General features: G+C 43.7%; 1 protein-coding gene across 1 annotated transcript in view; it reads left to right on the top strand.

The window, feature by feature from the left end:
* The window catches only part of itga9 (integrin, alpha 9), a 96,212-nt gene that overhangs the window by 54,556 nt on the left and 20,258 nt on the right, over nucleotides 1–21,398 (top strand). Inside the window, exons 16-21 of the mRNA XM_080782739.1 lie at nucleotides 3,846–3,998; nucleotides 7,323–7,399; nucleotides 9,003–9,150; nucleotides 17,562–17,648; nucleotides 18,604–18,683; nucleotides 20,200–20,283. Coding sequence (XP_080638865.1) covers nucleotides 3,846–3,998; nucleotides 7,323–7,399; nucleotides 9,003–9,150; nucleotides 17,562–17,648; nucleotides 18,604–18,683; nucleotides 20,200–20,283 — 629 coding nt within the window. The remainder of the gene's footprint in view (nucleotides 1–3,845; nucleotides 3,999–7,322; nucleotides 7,400–9,002; nucleotides 9,151–17,561; nucleotides 17,649–18,603; nucleotides 18,684–20,199; nucleotides 20,284–21,398) is intronic.

The raw sequence follows: 21,398 nt of genomic DNA, 5'->3' as shown, positions 1-21,398 counted from the left end.
CAACCAGTGCTGTCGCCTAGGTTGTTTCGGACGGTATAAATAGTACGTACTGTATGCTCTTGCGTGTGGTCAATGGATGAAATGATTAGCATGATATGATGATACTATGTAGTATATACAGTAGGGTATAACGGTAGACTATCACTACATGATATGATGATACTATGTAGTATAGGGTATAACGGTAGACTATCACTACACCACTGATAACAACTGATCCATAATGTCTATACAGTTATTTGAAAGAGCATACTGGATTGAACGCTTAGTGTTCAACACTACGTTCCATGGCTTCACGTTGGCAGACATCACTAGGGCACAAAGACAATCTGGGCTCTCTAAACTACTTTTATTTACTATTTTGAAAATAAAAATTGAAAAGGTCAACTAGCCAATCTACATCGACACGTTGTGAGCTTTAACTATTAGAAAAATATTTTCAAAATAGTAAAAGTGAGTGGTACTGTACTGTACTGTACTGTACTGTACTGTACTGTACTGTACTGTACTGTACTGTACTGTACTGTACTGTACTGTACTGTACTGTACTGTACTGTACTGTACTGTACTGTGTGTGTGTGTGTGTGTGTGTGTGTAGGCCTACTCTACTGGCCACTTTAGGTGTTGCAGCTACGTACTCATACATACATGTACGTACGTACACATACATACTGTACATATACATACACACACACACACACACACACACACACACACACACAGCTCTGCATATAGGAGTGGCTTGCACCACTCAAAAAAGGCAAAGTAGTTTAGGGATACGGGGTTTAGCATGGACGAAAATAGAGCCCTTGATCTGTCTCTGCCTCTCTGTGTGTTTATCCTTATTGTAGTTCAGACATTAGAGAGAGAGAGAGGTAACGGACATAAAACTCATGGATTGTAGCTTTAATAAGGGCGTAATAAAAAAAAAGCACAGGCCAAGTGTTACCAATGACCGCCTCCACTTGTAATGTGCAGTGGCTGCGAGTCCTGGGGGTCCTCCAGCTAGTCTATAGCCCCACTGTGTTTGAGGTAGGAAGTGATTTTGTGCCTGCCCAATAATCTGGGTATACTGTTGGAAACGTTTTCGAAAGCGATATACTGCACTCTCGTTTAATGGAAAAAATCTAATGACTGCGCCCCTATTCACTTAAAGGTCACTTTTCAAGCATGAGATTCTGCGCAAACATCACATTTAGATTTTAGAACAACAGGTCATTATGTCCCCAGCAATTCTCTCGAGGCTCGTGAAAAACGTGAGATAAACAGTGGGGAGCGGCAGGGCCGGGGGGGGGGGGAGGGGGGGAGGGGGGCTGCGCGCCTGCGCCGCCGAGACCCCCGTGCTAAGTGTTCCCAGGGGGGGGGGGGGGGGTTCACTCTGAGGCCAGCGGACAGGGGCCATTTGACGCATTCTGCTTTTAATGGGGGGAACTGAGACTGGAAGGATTTTCGCCATCAGCCTCCCTCCTTCCACAGTTATACACCACCACTTGTCGTGGCACTGACTGAGCACAACATTGTTCACCTCGGCTCCTGAGCTGACCAGACATTGCTCCAAACAACACCGTCTCTATGAGCCCCAGTGAGGCATCATATAATGATGGATGGGAGGGTGACCTCTTCTTCTGACTGCAGTCGGCCATGATGTTAACTGAGCGTTATCGCTGACCCGTCCTAGTGTGCATGGGAACTCGCCAGACGCTTGGAGTGGTTACTAGTGGTAGGGTCCAATGGACAGTCAGGAAGTTAATGTCCTCGTAAAGAACCAAGGAGGATCAGTGAGAATGAACTGATGTGGTCATGACCCATTTAGTTATGGGCGTGCAGCACTGTTCCCAGCGGGGAGCCCGAGCCATCTCTTTATTTTATTTTTTTTGCCTGTTCATGTCCTGCACATAACACAACTTTTCCTCTTTCCTGTCATAACTCTCTCACTGTTGCTAGGTAGCAAAGGGGCGTTCATTTAACTCGTGAGAAAGAAATGGCACACTCAGGTTTTTGAGAGTGTGTGAGTTCTTTGCAGAGCGAGCGTGTCCTGATATGTGCGGCTGCCAGTGGTGGAAATTACTTTTAGTATTTCTAATTTCCAATACTTTTACTTCTACTCGACTACATCTCAGAGGAAAATATTGTACTTTTACTTCAGCCCTATATACATTCGGCCATTTGAAAATAGCAGATCTGCAAGCTCACAATGCGTCGCTACACATTGTGAGCTTGTAGATATTTTCATTTGAAAATGAAAATGGGACTTGAAATGGGACATCGTGCATATACTGTACTTTCTACTTTTGGTACTTCAACTACATTTTGATGCCAATACCTTTGTACTTTTACTGAAGTACATTTTGAATTCCCGGACTTCTTACTTGTAACAGAGTATTTCCATATTGCAGTATTGATACTTTTACTTAAGTAAAACATGCAAGTACTTTTTCCACCTTTCGGGTGGCTGCCTGCGGTGGGGTGGGTTGGACGTAGGGAAGCGTTGTGATAACAGACAAACAGAAGAAAAAAGATCCCTCACTGACAACCGGAAAAGACACAGAGTAGCCCTTATGTTTACACTGTGGGCCGTGGCTCCACGTTGGCAGACATCAGACGGGGCACAGAGGCACAACGTTTGCCTCTGGAGCTTACGTGTGTTTTTTCCTGTGGCTTTGAGACGTGGAGATCAGAGCCAGGGCCCACCAACTGGCCTTCAAAAAGATCACAGTCGAGTTTAATGGACATGGGGGTTGAATTGAAAACAGCAACATTAATAATATCTGCTGCTTCGTCCCATGTAAGCCTTCCAGCGATATCCTCTAATGAAGACATGGGATTTCAAAGGGACTCTTCATTATTTCCAAATCTGCAGCCAAATGAAACACCCCTTTGTGGTTTCTTGTCATATAGCCAGATTCAACAAAAAAAAGATGCACACGCAAAGATTTGACCGGCAACACGTCACCATCATCATATAGCCCATGCCCTTCTCAGGGTCAGGGAATGAGCTGAAATGAGCTTATATCTTTTGACAAGATACATTTCTGACTTCTGTCTTTTGAGCATTCCATACTGCAGTAAGTTGACATTTTTAAGAGGACTCTTGTTGCCAAGTCTGGCGGTATACTGATGTTACTGTACGTTAAATCACACTTCTCATCTGATTTGTAGACAGACAGCGATGGATGGATGGGTGGTGGATGGAGAGAGCTTGTTATCTTTATTTCACAGTTTTAGGCTTTTCTTTTTAAAGACTTTTGAGAAGGTTTTCTGCCTTTAAAGGGAAAGGAAATAGGGAAAGATTAGGGGAGTTGCATGCAGAAATTGCTTGGGGACTCGGCAACAGGCAGCGACCCTAATGGGTCAGCCCTAGACGGTTTTATTTGACCTGCGTACCAAAACCAAGAAGGTGCAACTGAATTTGTAAAGAATGTAAGCATATTTATGCTTCACTATCTACTGTTGGCATGAGAGTCACTCATACAGGGACAGGTCCTTGAGAGCGGTTTTGAAGGAGTCTAGGGATTCACATGTCTTTAAGGCTGTTGGTAGTGCGCTGGTAGGGCGTTCCACATTTTAGTGTCATAGGAGAACATTTATTTAACCCCTTGTTTGAGCCGAATCTGCGTTGCACGTGGTTTGTTCAACTCCCACTGGTGTTGTGATTGTGGACTTGACATTAAGGAGGCTCTACTATATTTCATTGATCAACTGGCAATTACTAAAAAAGCTGTCATTTATCTTGAATATCTCTCTATGCACCATGTAAGTGGTGCATAGAGGTTCCTACTAGTATTCTTCAGTTGTCACGAATCACATCTGTTGAGATAACCTCGCTTGCGTGTGCTCTTTTACAGAAGGACGTGAAGGACGTGTTCGCTGCCATCACGTTTGAGGTGGCTTACAGCTTGGGGAAACACGTGCTGACCGGACCGCAGGACAGAGACCTGCCCGCCTTGACTCCAGTGCTGCGATGGCAGAAAGGGGACAAGATCGCTGCAAGAAATGAGGTTAGACACGCTGTCAACCCCCCATGTGATGAATGGGGATTGGAGGCAGCATGAAGCAGACATTCCAAATCTTTTCTGGGGTTCTGGATGTCTTTTTGTCAGGGGACCCACCACAAAGCGTTTTGTGCAGTAGAAGGAGTAAATCACACACTGTCGAGGTTAAATGAACAAGACTAACTTGTCGTACATCATAGATTCATGTGGCCAGGCTATGGCGTAGGACTCCAGCCCACTTTAACTTGTCCTTCACATGGACCAGTGGGTCTCACACTTTCATTTCAAGAATCCCCATAATTCTGAGAGTGTAAATGGAACCAAATCCATTGGCTTCCATTTGTACACTCTCAGAGTTACAGTGGTAATGGCATGTGATGTTTGTGTTGGGACAATGACGTAAAACTGGCCATTCATTATCAATGGCATTCAGTGTTTGTCTTAGGGCAAGGATTGTGTTTACACGCACCCTCAAAGCTGGACATAGGAGGGGCTAGCACACCTCAAAAATAATAAAAATACTAAAAGCATTCAACTTAAATATTTCAAACACTATATATGCAACAAAAATGAGGGGCTTCTACTTTAGCCTATAGTGGCATTGCACATGAAATTTGCGAGTTTAGCACCGGTTGGCAAGAATGGAACAGATAGATGTGCCATTCCAACTCTTCGTGCTTTCCTAATCTTTTCCTGAAGGTTTAATTCAGGCTTTATTCACTGATGATTAGCCTAATGCTAATTCTACTGCTTTGCCACTGAGAAGAAGTGTCCAGCAGAGGAACTCTCTCTATGCAGTGAATCTGAATAGAATTAACATAATTACACCGTGGCAAAATGAATGTCCCCCCCCCCCCTTTCTCACTGACGATGTTCTGACAATCTACTGAAGAGCTGCTATGACTATGACTTGAGGGATACTGTTTGAGTCATACTACTACAGTATCTAATTAAATTATAACGTGGAGTAATATACTGCGGGGGTTGGAGATGACAGCATGGTGTGGAACTGGTTCAAGGTGTTGGTCAATGAGGGAATAAAAAACAAAAACATGTCCCCTCCTTCAGTATTATGGAGTGGAATATATTGCAATTAGAATGTCATAGAGCTGTTCACACAGATGTTTAGCTCAAAGTCAAAGTCGTACGATTAGTCACATTTTAGTCACATTTCACTGCTTTGCCGCAGTGAAATTTGTTCTCCGCATGACCCATCTCTTGGAGCGGTGAGCCGCAGCGTGCGCCGCGCTCGGGAATCATTCGTTGATTTGAGCCCCAATCCAACTCATTAATGCTGAGTGCCAAGCAGGGAGACATTGGGTCCCATTGGGTCCCATTTTTACAGTATTTGGTATGACCCGGCCAGGGATCGAACCCCCGACCTCCCAGTTTCAGGGCGGACACTCTAAACAGGCCACTGTCTGACTATTATGTTTACTGGATCGGTCGGTGTTCTCTAGGTGTTGGTCACACATTGATAAGCGTCATTACCTGTAGAAGTTGAAGTACACTACAGGTTATCTGGACCAGTGTTTCCCAAACTTTTCAGGTCGAGACTCAAACGAGAGATTAGACATTTTTGTTTGCCAGGGACCCAAACTAGTGAAAATAGCAGCTTCCACGTTGCGTGCTTGTAGATCAGCTATTTTCACTACTTCTTCATTTATGGATTTTTTGTTTTTTTGTTTGTTTTGCAGTCGGGAAAGATTTTTCCTCGAGTCGCCGTGGCCCATAAAAATTGGTCCGTGACCCACAAATGGGTCCCCGACCCACTGTTTGGGAAACAGTGATCTGGAGGGGTCCACCAAATCCAGTAGGCCTCAGTCCTTTTTTATTTTATTTTTAACTTAAGTTTCTGAAGTGGTTGATGTCCTGATTGGGCTAGAAATGAGAAACTGACCACAAATCCGGGCGACACCTGTAAGGAAGGCATTAAAGGCACGTCCTCTTCCCATCAGCAGGCCTGCAGGAATGTATGGAATAGATCCAAAATGGAGAGGTTTAAAATGATATGGTGTTGGTTACCATATAGCTTGCTATTGGGGGCTGTGTTGACTTTTCAACAGTGGAATCCAGGAGATTGATGAATTTATTTTCTTAGCAACCCCCCCAACACCCCCCCCCCCCATGCCACATGTGCTTCCCCGGCCACAGCATGCGCTTCTTGAGAGGTGGGGGGGTCGGATTAGCATCTCTCAGCACTTAAGAGAATCCATTTTGTCAGGAATTCATGGCCGTTAAATGGGGATTTGATTACCATGCATTACGTTTACTTACTTTCATCCGGCGAAGCGTTGGTCTTTATTTATTATTATTAGTATTTTCATTTATTTTTTCATGTTATTTTTTTTAGGGGCCTTTATTTTCATTCGACACAGATATAGAAAGGCAGAGGGAACAAGGCGTCTGTGTCACCTTATAGCTAGGAGCTTGTAGATCTGCTATTTTTTTTATCTTGAAAATGTCCTGGAACAACATATTTTCAGATGGGGGGGTCCGTGGCCAAATGCATATTAATGTGGGGGACCGTCCGTCCTCCTTGACATGAAAAAGGGTTGAGAGGCACTGGAGCCATTATTGCAACAGTGACACAACACTGCCCCCTGTGTAGAGTCCAGTGTTTAGGCTACACTAGCTACACTATTATGTTGACCATGAGGTCATAAGCAGTGGTGGAAAAAAAGTATTTGCATGTTTTACTTCAGTAAAAGTCTCAATACTGCAATAGGCCAAGTGGTCCAGGTGGATGCCACATAATTGGCTCTGGCCTGACAGCGCGTCGCATGTTCGAGTCCCGTTCATGACGACCTTTGCTGCATGTCTCTCCCCTTCTCTCTCTCTCTCCTTCCTGTCAGTCTTCACTTGATAGTACTATATCAATAAAGTCAGAAAAGCCATAATATATATATATATATATATATATATATATATATATAAAATTTAATAAAATACTATTAATGTAGAACATTGCAAGTAAAAGTTCGGAATTAAAAATTTACTTGAGTAAAAGTACAAATGTATTGGTAATTAAAGTACCAAAAGTAGAAAGTATTCAATATGCGGAATATGTCCCATGTTAAGTTTTCAAATCTTTTGAAAAGTGAGCTTGTAGATCTGCTATTTTCAAATAGCCTATAGGGCTATTGTGATAATATTCAAAGTAACTAGTAACTAAAGTTTTTACAAAAGTACAATTAGTTGCCTCTGAAATGTAGTGGAGTAGAAGTGAAAGTACAGAAAATTTGACACGCTCAAGTGAAGTACAAATACTTCAAAGCGTAATTACAGTGCTTAAGTAAATGTACTTAGTTACTTTTTCCTCCTCTTCAGACTTGGTTCGAGAAGAACTGCCTGTCAGACGACTGCGCCGCCGACCTGCGTCTACACGGGAGACTGTTGCTTTCTGGGTAAGAAAAAACTAAACGCACTACTGTAGCTTCCTTCTCGGTTTGGCCATTAACCCATTTAGACCTGAGGAACGCATCTGTGTCCCCTCATAGCTTTGAACCACTTTTAATCGTTATTTTAACCCATTTAGTCGAAAAAATCTCTTCTAAATGACAGTTTCCTGTTTCTATATCAGTGGTGCTCAATATTTCATGTCAAGTCCCCCGAAAACTATATGTGATTGGCCCCCGACCCGCATCTGAAAATATGTTGTTCCAGGTGGGCAGAAGCAAAGATATGAGTTAAACCCCCCCCCCCCCCTGTCAGGTGAAAAGAAGCAGCTTGAACTCCTCATGCATAGAAGTAAGCATGAGGTCAGTCCGCTGCCCCCCCCCCCCCCCCCAGGTTGGCAGAGGAAGTCTAGAGCCCAGGATTACATTAGATGATTGACACTGGGTGAAGAAATGGGTTGCAAAATCATGGGATAAAAGTTTAGTAAAAAAATGTTTTGTTAGAATCTGGTCTCAGGTCTAAATGGGTTAAAACGTGTACTGTTTATATTAGCGTTACTGGCCAGTCCGCCCTGCTCCGAGGAAGTAAGGCTGACGTCATGGTCGTGAGGAGGCCCGGCCTGGGTGTGGAGAATGGAACCCTGAATGATGCATGCTTTGGCTCTAAAAGCATGGAGGATGTCCATGTATTTTCGTTCATTACAGGGAGATGCCTTTTTTTTTCTTTTTTTGGTTGTCTGTCTCTTCAGAGAAACAATAGCACACCCGCTTCCTCTCCAGGAAGGCGGCAGTCAGTCATCCATCAATTCTTTATTTAAAAGTCACATAAACATGCTTTTGAACGAACACTCTCATCTTTCGTCTGAAACAATTACCTTTAAAGCTGCAATCCAGAACTTAATCAATCTGTATGGTTCATACAATAGCCTACGTCTAATACAACAGTGTTTGGGTGGGACCCCTACTGGGCTGACACTGACATTTCCCCCGCCCAATCAGTCGTTAACAGCAGTAAAAATAAATAAAGTAAAGATCTAATCCCGGGTATAAGACATCAATTGCAGCTTTAGAACTCTATAAAAGGAACTGGCTCCCGTCTGTCTAAATCCCAGCTTAACGCTTTTTTTCCATTCGCACAATGGTTGCTCGAGGTGTCAGGTGTGCATATTTAGTGAAATCCATTGTGTCTGACTGTCTGTGCTGTTCCGTTTAGTGAAATCCATTGTGTCTGACTGTCTGTGCTGTTCCATTGTGTCTGACTGTCTGTGGATTTAGTGAAATCCATTGTGTCTGCCTGTCTGTGCTGTTCCGTTTAGTGAACTCCATTGTGTCTGACTGTCTGTGCTGTTCCGTTTAGTGAACTCCATTGTGTCTGCCTGTCTGTGCTGTTCCGTTTAGTGAACTCCATTGTGTCTGACTGTCTGTGCTGTTCCGTTTAGTGAACTCCATTGTGTCTGACTGTCTGTGCTGTTCCATTGTGTCTGACTGTCTGTGCTGTTCCATTGTGTCTGACTGTCTGTGCTGTTCCGTTTAGTGAACTCCATTGTGTCTGACTGTCTGTGCTGTTCCATTGTGTCTGACTGTCTGTGCTGTTCCGTTTTTGGATCTCCAGGATGTACAGCAAGCCCCACCTGGCCCTGGGCGGGGTCAGGAACGTCTCGTTGAACCTGACCATCTCCAACTCCGGAGACGACGCCTACGACACCAACATCTACTTCAACTTCTCCAGAGAGGTCTTCTACATCAACTTCTGGCAGAAGGTCTGTTTGTCGGCATGGCCAGAGTGTACTGCTACATGTATTTACTTAAAGAACCCTCCTCTTTCTTCTGTTTATTATTCTTAGAGCTGGCTGTTGTCTGTTGTGTATATGTTAGCGGTTGCGGCGATATGATATCATGCGAGTGAATCATAGGAATGCTAATAGAGCAACTACATGTTCTATTTCGAGGGGGGAGATAAAGGCTGATGACAAATTTGGAACACATGGGAATTATTAGTAGAAGGCCATTTGTGCTGCAGCAGCTATTGTTGTACAGTAAAGATGGATGAAGGCATGAAGAGGCTTATAATGACATCATACCGCGAGAGAAGTCCAAATGCTGACGAATACAACAAGATAGATATGTACAGTATTGTCCATAAAAGCACCATGTCTCTGTATGTACTGTACATACAGTACGTGTGTATGTATTATGTCTGTAACGTAACTCAAGAACCGTTCGCTCCACCTGCTTCATTCGACACACGCGTTCCACATCACCCGGTGTCGAGTCCGTCGGATACACCGTTGTCCAGAACCAGCACAAAAGCCTCTGCCCCAGGCTCTGGACCTGATCACCCCTATATCTCCATATATGGAGCTGGCCTGACATCACAATGATTGTTCTGACATCACAATTACATCTGCATAGACTCTATATTTGGGCATGCCTGACAAAGAACTCCATATATGGGCATAAAGGGGACACAGACATTACATTTCCAACTTGCATCGTTCCAAGTAGGCCAGTGCCCCACAGGCACCGCTCTAGTGTAGTAAAATCGTCAGTATTGATTTGTGTTCAATTAATACTGCAATCCGGAACGTATTGTAATGAATAAAAAATTAGTTGTTTTCTTTTTACCAATCTGTATGATAGAGTACCGGTATGCCAATGTAAGTAGTAATCTGCAGTGGTTGGAAGTGGTCTCTCTAGTCTTCCATTAGGAAATGTAGACAGACCCTAGTGTTGGGTCGGTCACCCACTGTTTGGCAAGTAGCGCTGCCTGAAGGTCATAAGGTTTATGACATATCTTCCTTGGACAAGCGGGTATTTCTTCTCGTCTGAGCGGTAGAAATGTGTTCTCTGATGCGGGAGATGTGGGTTTGAGATGTTGTTAGAGGATTTTACTGTGTACAACAGTGGTCTCATTTTGGGGGGGCTCAATGTACCCCTGTAAATTAAAACAAATCATCCAGGGTACTCCCGTTAATATAGAACCTTGAGAAATATATTGTGTTTCCATTCGGACAGATTGTATATAACTTTATACTTCACGTTTAAACCCCAGCATCTTTATTCTGGGGGGGAACATTCACCAAAAAATAGACGATCTACAAGCTCAAAATGGAAAAGAATGCCCGCAAGTGCATTATATATTGTCAAAGTATTCATTCCTGAGGCACCCCTGGACTTGTGTCATGGCACCCACTTTGAGAAACGCTGGCGCGTTAATTAAGGATATAGCCTACATTTTAGTACACTCACAGAGTTAAAGGGACACGCCGGATCTTCCGTGTAGGCAGATATAAGAGGTCAAAGGGAAGAGGAGAGTGCCCTAGCAGCTGTACCGTCTCGGAGGATTCCAGATCCTTTGGCTGACCCTCAGTCACATGCTTCCCTGATTCACTCAAGACAGACGCCCCTACGCATGCAGTCGGCCGTAGTGCTGTGTGGGTAGAGCGTCCGTCTGGTGATCGGAAGGCCACTGGTTTGCCTCCTGTCCGGTGGGAGCCGCCCCCTCTGTGTCTACATGTCGAATTGACCCTGCAGCAAGGCCACTAAACCCCACCCACCCCCCCCTTAGTCCTCTGCGACTAATATGGCCCCGCCCACCACACAAACTTTGCTGACAAGACCACAGAAAACGTGTCACGACGATTGAACCTACTTTTCACATCAACAACAGGGACAACCCTTCAATGTGACATAGAGTAGACTGTGGTGGAGAACTGGGCCCCTCTCAGGGTCCCTTGATTGAGCTAATATTATATGATTGATAGTTAGGGCTCTGTAACTCTGAGAGTGTACACATGGAGCCAGCCAGACGGACCCTTACGGGTCCATATGGTTCAATGTGTACACACAGAGTTATGGGGGCTCCGTGGCCTATAATGCCTATTAGGAGCTCAGACCTCTCTGTCTGCAGATGATTGTCAGCCCCGCAGTCTGAGATTTAGAATTTAGGCCCAAATGGTTTTCCCAGAATGGGAGAAAGGGTTGCGTAGGCTGGAATCTATTGGCTGCCGCTTGCCGTGGGTCCACCGGGTCTGCTCGCTCGTTCACTTCACGCTGTGAAGAGGCCAGCAGATCCCCCCCCCCCCCCCCCCCTCAGTTCCCTATCTGAGTGAGACGCCACGTCACTCACAGCGCGCACGCACACCGCTGACATGAGCCGTGATGCAGGACCGGGTCAACATTTATCAGGAACACGTTTTCTTCCCCTACTATAGACTCAGAAGTCACGACCCGTGGGCCCAGCTTCCACTGGTGGACCGTGATTAGTGGTGGAAAAAGTACTCACATTTATTACTTACGTTACGTTAAGTATCAATACTGCAATACAGAAATACTTCGTTACAAGCCAAAGTCCGGGAATTCAAAATGTACTTGAGTAAAAGTGCAAAAGTCGACTAAATATCATGCGATCTTTGTCGACTAAATCTACAGTTGATTTAGTCGACTAAAATGTATTTTGGCAGGCCTTGATGCCGTCGTAATGACTGGTTTAACACTTGCTGAAAATAGCCGATCTACAAGCTTGTAGATTTGTAGCATGCAACTAAGTGTAAAACGGTTTACACTGGATCTCTTGTCCACTAGTCGCTTCCTAACATTTTAGTTTAGGTTTTATTTGTTGATTTTTTTTTCAATATATTTAGTCTTAGCTTTAGTCATAGTAGCTTAGTTTTCATTTACTTTCCATTTACTTTTCGTCAGTGAAAAACGGTAGTCGGCAAACCATTTTGGTCAAAGTATTCGTCGGCAAAATCAACACCGCACCACACCTATGGTAGGGTGGAAAATAAAATATATGTATTATAATGAATAGGATCTGTAATTGGCAGGGTGGTGATATTACACAAATAGTGCTTTAGGGTTCAAGTTGCATGACTAATTTAATGAACGAGGTTGACTTTAAGGATCAACTTACCAGCGGTCCCAACGCCTAATGTTGTTTGGGAACTGGATAGGTGTGGAATGACCAGCAAAAAAAACAACAGGAATTAAGAAATGATGACAAAGAAGCCAGCGGGTTTCGCTTCAACTGTATTCTCAATGATACTTTTCTAAGTTTACGAAAAATCGCCAATGTGATCTACAGATCACAAATTGATGTGATATGAATGATTATGAATGAGCTTGGAAATCGGTTATTTAGTTGTTGGTTTTTTCTACTTTTTAAGATATTTTTAGGGCTTTTCTGTCTTTTTATTGATAGGTCAAGGATATAGTGGAGAGAGACAGGAATCAGGGAGAGAGAGAGACTGGGAATGACACGCAGCAAAGGTCGTCGGGATCGGGACTCGAACAGTACAGTACAGTACAGTACAGTACAGTACAGTACAGTACAGTACAGTACAGTACAGTACAGTACAGTACAGTACAGTACAGTACAGACTACATAGTCCGACACCTAATAGTCTGACACCTAATATAGTCCGACGCCCCAACAGCACCACTCAGTTCAGACAGGTTTGATTTCCCCCCCCCCCCCCCCCCATTATTGATTATTAGAATGACAAAGTCATCTCCACAAAAAACCTCTTAACTCCACTTGAGCTGTATTTGGGTACAGATTCAAGCATCTGACAATGTATAAAGTCACTATACCAACGTTGATGAGGCAGTATTGTATTTGATTTAGAAGATCGTGAAAAGTTGTTCTGCACAAGAGCAGAGATATAGTTATTATAGTTATTGTCATTCTTGATGCAGACAGCCATTTAGGCCCGGAGAAGTCCAAGGTGTTGATACGAACTCGCTTTTTGCGGCGTTGAGGTCAGCTCCAAACCGCCCCAAGGCTTTTCTTTCCCCCTCCGGCAAGCCAAGCGTGAACTCGTGCTCCCTTCATGTTTAAGAGCCGCGCTCTGTTATCTCTGTGTTGTTCTTGCAACACAAGCTGTCTGAAAGCCAGGGAGGTGAATTGGTTTCAGGAGCTCTGTCTTTGCTCCCCTGAGGAGACAGACTCTCTCTCTCTCTCTCACTCACACACACACACACACACACACACACACACACACACACGCGCGCACTCGCGCACACACACACACACACACACACACACACACACACACACACACACACACACACACACACACACACACACCGTACTGGATCCACTTGTTTTATTACCTCTGTGAGTCATTTCTCCTTATCCCTCCTGATGGGCTCAGAGCTGTGGCTTTTATTTATTATTATTTAAAAGTTTCATTTAGTTTTAACTTTTTTCTTATTTACGATGACTCGACAGGTGGTAGATATTTAGTATAGTAGGTGAAAGTATGTGCTACCTTTCTGAGAGGGAAGACAGCGTTGTGGCTCGGACAGAGAATGTGCACGAAGGAATCCCAAGTGAAATAAGTGAAGTGAATCCAACTGTTTTATAGACATTAAAGACCCTTGTGTACAGCAGTGTTCCCATACTTTTTCATGTCAAGGACCCCAAAAATGATACTCATTAGCCCCCCCCCCCATTTATTCTCTCATTGCTGCATTATTGTATTGCACAGCGTCTGCACCCCTCAAAGTATTTGCATACTCTAAATTTGAAAATATATGCATCGTCTCTCCCCAACCCGCCAGCAGCGTAAGCAAACCCTGTCGACTTTGACCACTCCTGGCGTTTTGCAACGCACTCCGACACCAGCCCGCTGACGGACGAACCCCAGTGAGAGTCGAAAAAAAGCAGGAAGGCGGCGAGAAAGTGAAGAAGCGCTGAACAAACAAACACACACCCTTGTCCTCTTTCGCCCCCGTGAAGGCACGGCCCTGCCCATATGTCATCGCCCGGTGTGCCACATGATGCTAGTGCAACTGTTCTCTCTCAAGAGTTGCCAGGTGGGCGATAAACAAAGCTGACTCCCCCCCCCCCCCCCCCCCCCCCCTCGAATCCTGCCCGGTCTCATGGGACGCGCAGTGTTTGCACAGCATGCAGCACGGAGGAATACAGGAAACAGAGGAAATTCCACCGCTGCCAGTTGTGCTGCCTGCTGGGGTCCCCACCCCATCCCATCAACCGCCCCCCCCTCCCCAATAGGCTCGCCATCGGGTCCGTCCCAAAGGACAGAGACCTGTGTGTTTAAAGCTGACTTCATGATGATGGGGGGGGTTGCAGCCCCACCCTGCCCAGGCGTGAAAACTGCTGAATAAGATGGGAGGGTTGATGACAATGTGGAATGTGGATACCACTTACCACCATGTAAAAAAAAAAAAAAAACATTTTCCCTAAAATGACATGCTCAAAATTGAAACATCGGGTTGAAAAGTGGTTAACAATTTAAACCAGACATGGGCAACTGCAACATGCGGCCCCACCATCACTTAATGCGGCCCTCAGGTTAATATCAGAATACTGATATATTATTGATTTGAGTTACATTTCCAAACATGCAAACAGACAGAAATATTCTGTAATATATGTGGCCCTCTGGAGTGAGTGTAGAAATACAATGGCCCTCTCCATCGTCAAAGTTGCCCACCCCTGATTTAAACCATATAATCTATACTTTGTTTACCGGGGTCCCCCAGGGGTCTATACCTGTTCCCCTCCTTTTTCTCACTACACCGCCTTTTGCCCTGAAAGTTCACCTATTTTCACAGAATGTTTGCCTACTATGAAACTACAGACATGGAACACTATTATAGTGTCATGGTGTTATGACACGAGAGATGCAAAAAAACACATCTTTGTTTTATCGCTTCTGGAGGCGTGCGAGTTTGTTAAAATACGAGCTGAAGCGGCAGGCCACTCCGTGGGAACATAAATTGTGCGCGCGTTGTTACCTTTAGCCTCCAGAAGCACACGTTTAGGCTCGTCCATCATCGCTATAGGCCCCACGCTGGAGAAGAACCTCGGTCGTTTCTTTCACACTCTCCAGCACATGAGCTCCGAAAACAGCAGTGGTGGAACGTAACCAGTACATTTACTCAAGTACTGTACTTAGAAAGTACTTGAGTAAATTAATTTTGTACTTTACTTGAGTCTTTCCAATTTCCAATACTTTTACAGCTATATTCCATTACATCTCAGAGGCAAATATTGTAGTTTTACTCCACTACATTGATTTGAAAACTTTAGTTACTTTGTAGATTATTATTACGAAACTAAGTAACCACTTCAGTCCTATACAGTACATTTTGGCCATTTGAAAAAAAGCTGATCTACAAGCTCACAAAAGATCTGCTCTTTTCAAAAGATTTGTATACATTTTGAAAACTTTTACTTTTGGTACTTTTAAGTACATTTTCATGCCAATACTTCTGTACTAACTCAAGTACATTTTGAATTCCGTATACTTACGGAGTAGTTCTAAACATCGCAGCATTGATACTTTTACTTATACGTAGAACAATTGAGTATCCTTTTTTTCCACCACTGCCACACCACTGCCACACATGAGCTCAGGAGAAGACAGCCCTTCAGTGAACCCTCACTAGAAGAATTCCTCTGCTCCTCGCAGGGTCAAGGCTCGACTGTTTACACAGCGCAGCCGGCCAAGCTCCACGTTGTTTAGACAAGCTTCCAAACACGCAGCCTGGAGGCCGTCCAATTACACTCCCGCAAAGAACTGTGTGCCGTCACATCACGTCACGGTCCGTTTTCTTTTTTCCATTAATTTCTCAAGTTTGTTTAGAGATGCACCTTTAATGTGATGCATGGTGAGAAACGTGCTAGATAGAGGTGGCACAGTCAGTAGTGCTGTCTGTCGCCTCACAGCTAGAAGGTCCTGGGTTAAACTACCTCCCCCCTGGCCAGCCGGGGCGCCTGATGGAGGGGAAAGGAACTGGTCGGAATAACGTGTTCGTTCCCCGCTCTACGTCCGGCCGGGGAAACTCCCCCTGTCAGGTGAAAAAATGGGTTGCAAAATCGTTGGATTTTTTTTCCCGTCCGAGGACCCACCATGGGTCCAAAGGTGTTTTAATCAACCAATTTAACCAGAAGTTAATATCGCCTCACAGTGTAACCAATTTGACCCTATACAGTATAAAGTTCACAATGTGTCACATTGTGAGCTTGTAGAGCTTGTAGATCTGCTTTTTTCAAACAAATCTTGGAAAAAAATCACACCCGTGTGAAGTGAGGGGCGCTCTTATCATCATGCATCATCGTACATCACATTCTGTACTGCTCATCATTCCGGCCAATCACTTTCGTCGTCTTCACTTTTCTGCCCTCTCTTCAATAATGATGTGCTTTGCTCAGCCAATCAAATCATATCATCGCTGGGTTGATCAGCCAATCATCAGCCACTCATCAGTTCACACAAACCCGGAAAGCTGGTCATAGGAGGGGCTAGCGCTCAACAAACATGACTATACTAAACATTAAACTCTTGTATGGGGCTCACTGGCAAGTGGCTAAGTATTTTCAGGTGGGGGGGGGTCTGCGGCCAATCACAATATAATTACTTTGGGGGTCCTTGACATGAAAATAACCACTACGGTAACTAAAGCACTGAACTGGGACTATATTCCACTGCAATGTAGTGTTTTTAATTCCAATCTGATCAAAGTATGCCAAATGTTGTTATTCATGGCATTATTCAATCTTCACAGTCCATGTACCGTGAAATGTATCCAATTGTTTTCCCATTGAAAGAAACCAAATGGAGATCTTCAAACCTAATCCTTGTCACCCTCCCTCTCTCCGCGGCCCCCTCGTCTGTATCTCCAGACTCTGTGTGTGTGTGTGTGTGTGTGTGTGTGTGTGTGTGTGTGTGTGTGTGTGTGTGTGTGTGTGTGCGTGTGTGTGTGCGTGTGTCTCCCACTCCGTCTCCAGCGTGTCTGTGCCGGCGTTGCCAGGTTTTGCGAGAGAAACAATTAAGCAACCAGGTCTATGAAACCGAGCCCAAAAGAAGCGAGCCCTGAGAGGCCTTAATTTACCTTTAAACGTGTACGTGAGTTATCTGAAAATAGCGGATAGATCAGCTATTTAAAAAAATTATAATCTTGAGGACATTTCGAAAAATGAGGATTATACATAAATAGACGGGGGACAAATATTAATTTGGGGGGTTCTTGACTTGAAACAACATTAGGAGACAACCCCAACCAAGTCGCACAAGTCGCTTATAATAAGGGGACATGGCAACACTGGGTCTGGTCTGTGTGTGTCTGACTGTATTATTGCTCCCTCTTTTTGCTCACTCATGGCCTCCCTGTGCTCTGCTCTGCGTTTCTTCTCCAGGAGGAGAAGGGCATTTCCTGTGGACTTGTTGATTTGGACTTCCTTAAGTGCAGCGTGGGATTTCCGTTCATGAGAGCACAGACTAAGGTAACGGCAGCAGCAGCACCCTATCAGAGCTGAACTCCCGGGCAGCGTGGGAGGTTATAATGTCTATTCCACTGTTGCATGTCATCCTCTCTCACGTGAGGCCGTCTTAAGACTGATTCATATCATACACACCTGTCACACCTGTCGCACGGAGCATAAATTAGCTTGATGATGGTCGTCAGACCATCATCATCAACACTCAGTATGTTGATACTGGTTGATACTAGTCTACGTTCGCATGAGGCTGTACTGTGCATGCAGTGGTGGAAAAAGTAAAAGTCCAGAAGTACAAAAGTATTGGCATCAAAATGTACTTAAAGTACCAAAAGTAAAAGTACTAATTATGCAGAAGGTCCCCATTTCAAGTTTTCAAAATATATAAAAAATCGTTTGAAAACGGCAGATCTGGAAGATATGCGACGCATTGTGAGTAGGTGTTTAATGCACGTTTTGTTATAATAATACAAATCTACAAAATGACTATAGTAACTAAAGTGTTCAGAAAATTGTAGTGGAGTAAATGTACAATATTTGCCTCTGAGATGTAGTGGAGTAGTAAAAGTACTGAAAATTGTAAATAGTACTCAAGTAAATGTACTTAGCTACTTTCCACCGCTGCATGCCATACAGTACTTTCACTGTGTCCTCGCTGTGTGTCGAGGCCCTTCGGACCAGTAGAGTATTTATACCATACAGTACTTTCAGTGTGTCCTCGCTGTGTGTCGAGGCCCTTCGGACCAGTAGAGTATTTATACCATACAGTACTTTCACTGTGTCCTCGCTGTGTGACCAGTAGAGTATTTATAGTAGGTGTAATCCAAGAGAAGCACGGCTGGAGGCCGTTCCTGATGGCAGCATTACAGCATGGTGTGAATCATGCAGCACCTCAAGGGCCTTTAAAGAAAACAAAATGATGACAACTACTTCACACTCTAAATCTCTACTCTCTCCGTAGTATCACCTGTCTGTCATCTTTGACACAAGTCGGCTCTCCGGGGTAAATGAGACGTTGCAGTTTTTAGTTCAAGCGAAAAGGTATGTTTCCGAAATCCAGTGCGTGTGTTTGTGTGGTGTGTGTGCGCACGTGCATGCATGTGCGCGTGCGTGTTAAAATCACAATACGCTTGTTAGTGCAGGAATGCCTGAGAAATGACTGCAAATGGTATGGCTCTGATTATTCTATTGCGCTGTAATTGATACATGCCTACAATGATGGCAAACATCCTGCATTTCACTGATGCAGTGTTCCGTTACGTGCCAAGTTGCAAAATGAAAAATAAAAATAGCATAACGTTGCAGTCAGGCAGAAAACCTTTATGTCCATATTTCAACTTTGTTTGTTTGTTTGCTTGTTTTTTTGCTTGTTTTTTTCTTCGTAAATGAATGGCCTACTGATTGATTGATCAATTATTTATTTAAGTGTCATGCTTCCGAAAAAGCCCAGCCCATTTGGACTTACAGGACACTTTTTACAGTTTACATAAACAATGACAATAAACCGACATGACAGTTTGCAAACAATGATCAAGTGAATACCAAACTGACTAATACACTCCAGATCCTTACAAGGCAGATTACATAATGTACAACATAAAATACCATAAAATAAAATACGCCATTAGGCCTGTAACAGGAGACACATGGACCTACTTGAAGAGCTGGGATTGTCGTTTACTCCAGGCTCTAGAAACAAACTGGGCTGTCCGAAATACTTCATTATTAAATAACCAGTCTAACTTCTGACCATCATCTTCCCAGAATAGATCAGGATTTCTTTGTTGCATTGCCTCAAATAGTGGAACCCTCAAATCATCATACAGGGTACAATAAAACATAACATGAAATTCATTTTCCACATGATTTATGACATTAGATAATCTATTATTTTGTGGCACCACTGAAAACCGCCCTACCTCAATAGCCAGAGGCTACTAGTATACTACAGTGTCACACAAAAGTAGCAAGAATAGCAGATCTACAAGTGCACAATGCATCAAGATGCGACACATTCATTGACAGTTCTCGAGTTACAGACATACAGAGACGTGGTGCATTTATAGATAGATGAAACCAATGAAAAGTATTAACAAGAGCTTGTGACTAAATAATAACTACATTGCATCCATTGGAACACATATGTTCTTTATTTACATTTCAAACGGTTTTGGACATGCAAGGTTGTCCGACCCACACCGGTGATAAGACAAGAATAAGTCTTGCAATATAACTCATGTTTGATTTTTGTTCTGGCGTCACAGACAGGCTGTAATTACAACTGGAACGGTCTCTAAAGAATGAACATGATGATGACCGACATTGTTTTCTACCGCCATGAATTTGCATAGCCAATTGCCCGTGGAGCTGAGAGCTCTGCTGCGTGTTGGCAACGCTGCAGCTCAGCTGCTCTGCGAGGGCTTTGCCAGTCATCATCATGTTCCTCTAGGAAAACTATGGCTTTTGTTTGCGTGCAAAATGTAACCCGATCTTCTGCTGCAATTTCCCTCCTTTTCTCATTAATGACTGAATGACATTGTCTGTTGCTTTGTTTCAGTGCCAACCCTGAGCATAAACTCTCAGACAATAATCTGGAGCTGTCCATCCCGCTGGTTCACGAGGTGGACACAACTATCACCGGGTAAGGCTTGACTTTGGTACGCCGTACACACTCTCTGAGTGGTTCTCACTGCGAGTCAGGAACCTAATGGAACCTGTGTCTGTAACTCTGAGAGTGTACGAATGGAATACATTTTTGTGTTAGGTTTGTGTAAACTTACACAAACCCTCAAAGCTGGACATAGGAGGGGCTAGCGCACCTCGAAAATATACTTTTAAAAAGCTCTAGAACTCTTTGCCTTGTAGTGGAGGAGTAATATGTTTTCTTTTTTCTTTATTAATTTTTCAAGTCAAATATGAGTCAAAAATAGCATACAAAAATTGTTGAAATTGTTGAAAATCTGTGGGGTCGGCAAACTTTATGTAGCATTCGAGTGGTTTGGCTGCGGCCATATATATAGCTTGTCCACTAGTCCCTTCCAAACATTTTAGTCTAGTTTTTATTTGTTGACAAAATTGTTGATTTGTTTTGTCTTAGTTTTAAGCCCAAACTACACCATAGGGTCGGGTTGAAACAAAATGTTTTATAAGGTCAACCACACCAATGCAACTCCTTGCAACTCAATGAGTTGCATTGGTGTGGTTAACCTTAAAAAAAAAGATTTAGTCCCGTCCCGACCCGACCCTTTGGTGTGGTTTGGGTTTTAGTCATCATAGCTTAGTATTCATTTAGTTTCCATTTAGTTTTCGTCAGTGGAAAAAGGTAGTCGGCGAACATTTTTTGTCATGGTCTTAGTCGACGAAATCAACACTGCTTTGGGGGCAGAATGAGAGCTGCTGCTGGGGGTTTGGAACATTTCATTTTGAAAAGTGTTATCTCTAACCACTTTATCATAGTCTTAAGTTCAGAGAGAACAGGGGGGGGGGGGGCGACGTGAAACAGTGCAGTTCCGCCTTGGGAACTGTGACATCTGATAATGCTGCTATGTCTGTTGGCTTTCATGTGGAGGGAGGTTGTGTAGAGCTAGTTCATATCACACAAGCTACACAAAATGAAACTATGTACTGTAGCTTGTTCAACTCTCACTTTGACATCTGTAAATAACTTTCTGTGTGGAAAAAACAAAGTCAATGCTGTTATTGTCTATACATAGCTTCTGCCATTAATCATTACAGAAACATAACAGAACATTTTCC

The sequence above is a fragment of the Protomyctophum bolini genome, assembly GCF_963924005.1.
Source record: "Protomyctophum bolini genome assembly, chromosome: 14".
Taxonomy (NCBI): domain Eukaryota; kingdom Metazoa; phylum Chordata; class Actinopteri; order Myctophiformes; family Myctophidae; genus Protomyctophum; species Protomyctophum bolini.
This window is presented reverse-complemented; position numbering and strand designations above follow the sequence as displayed.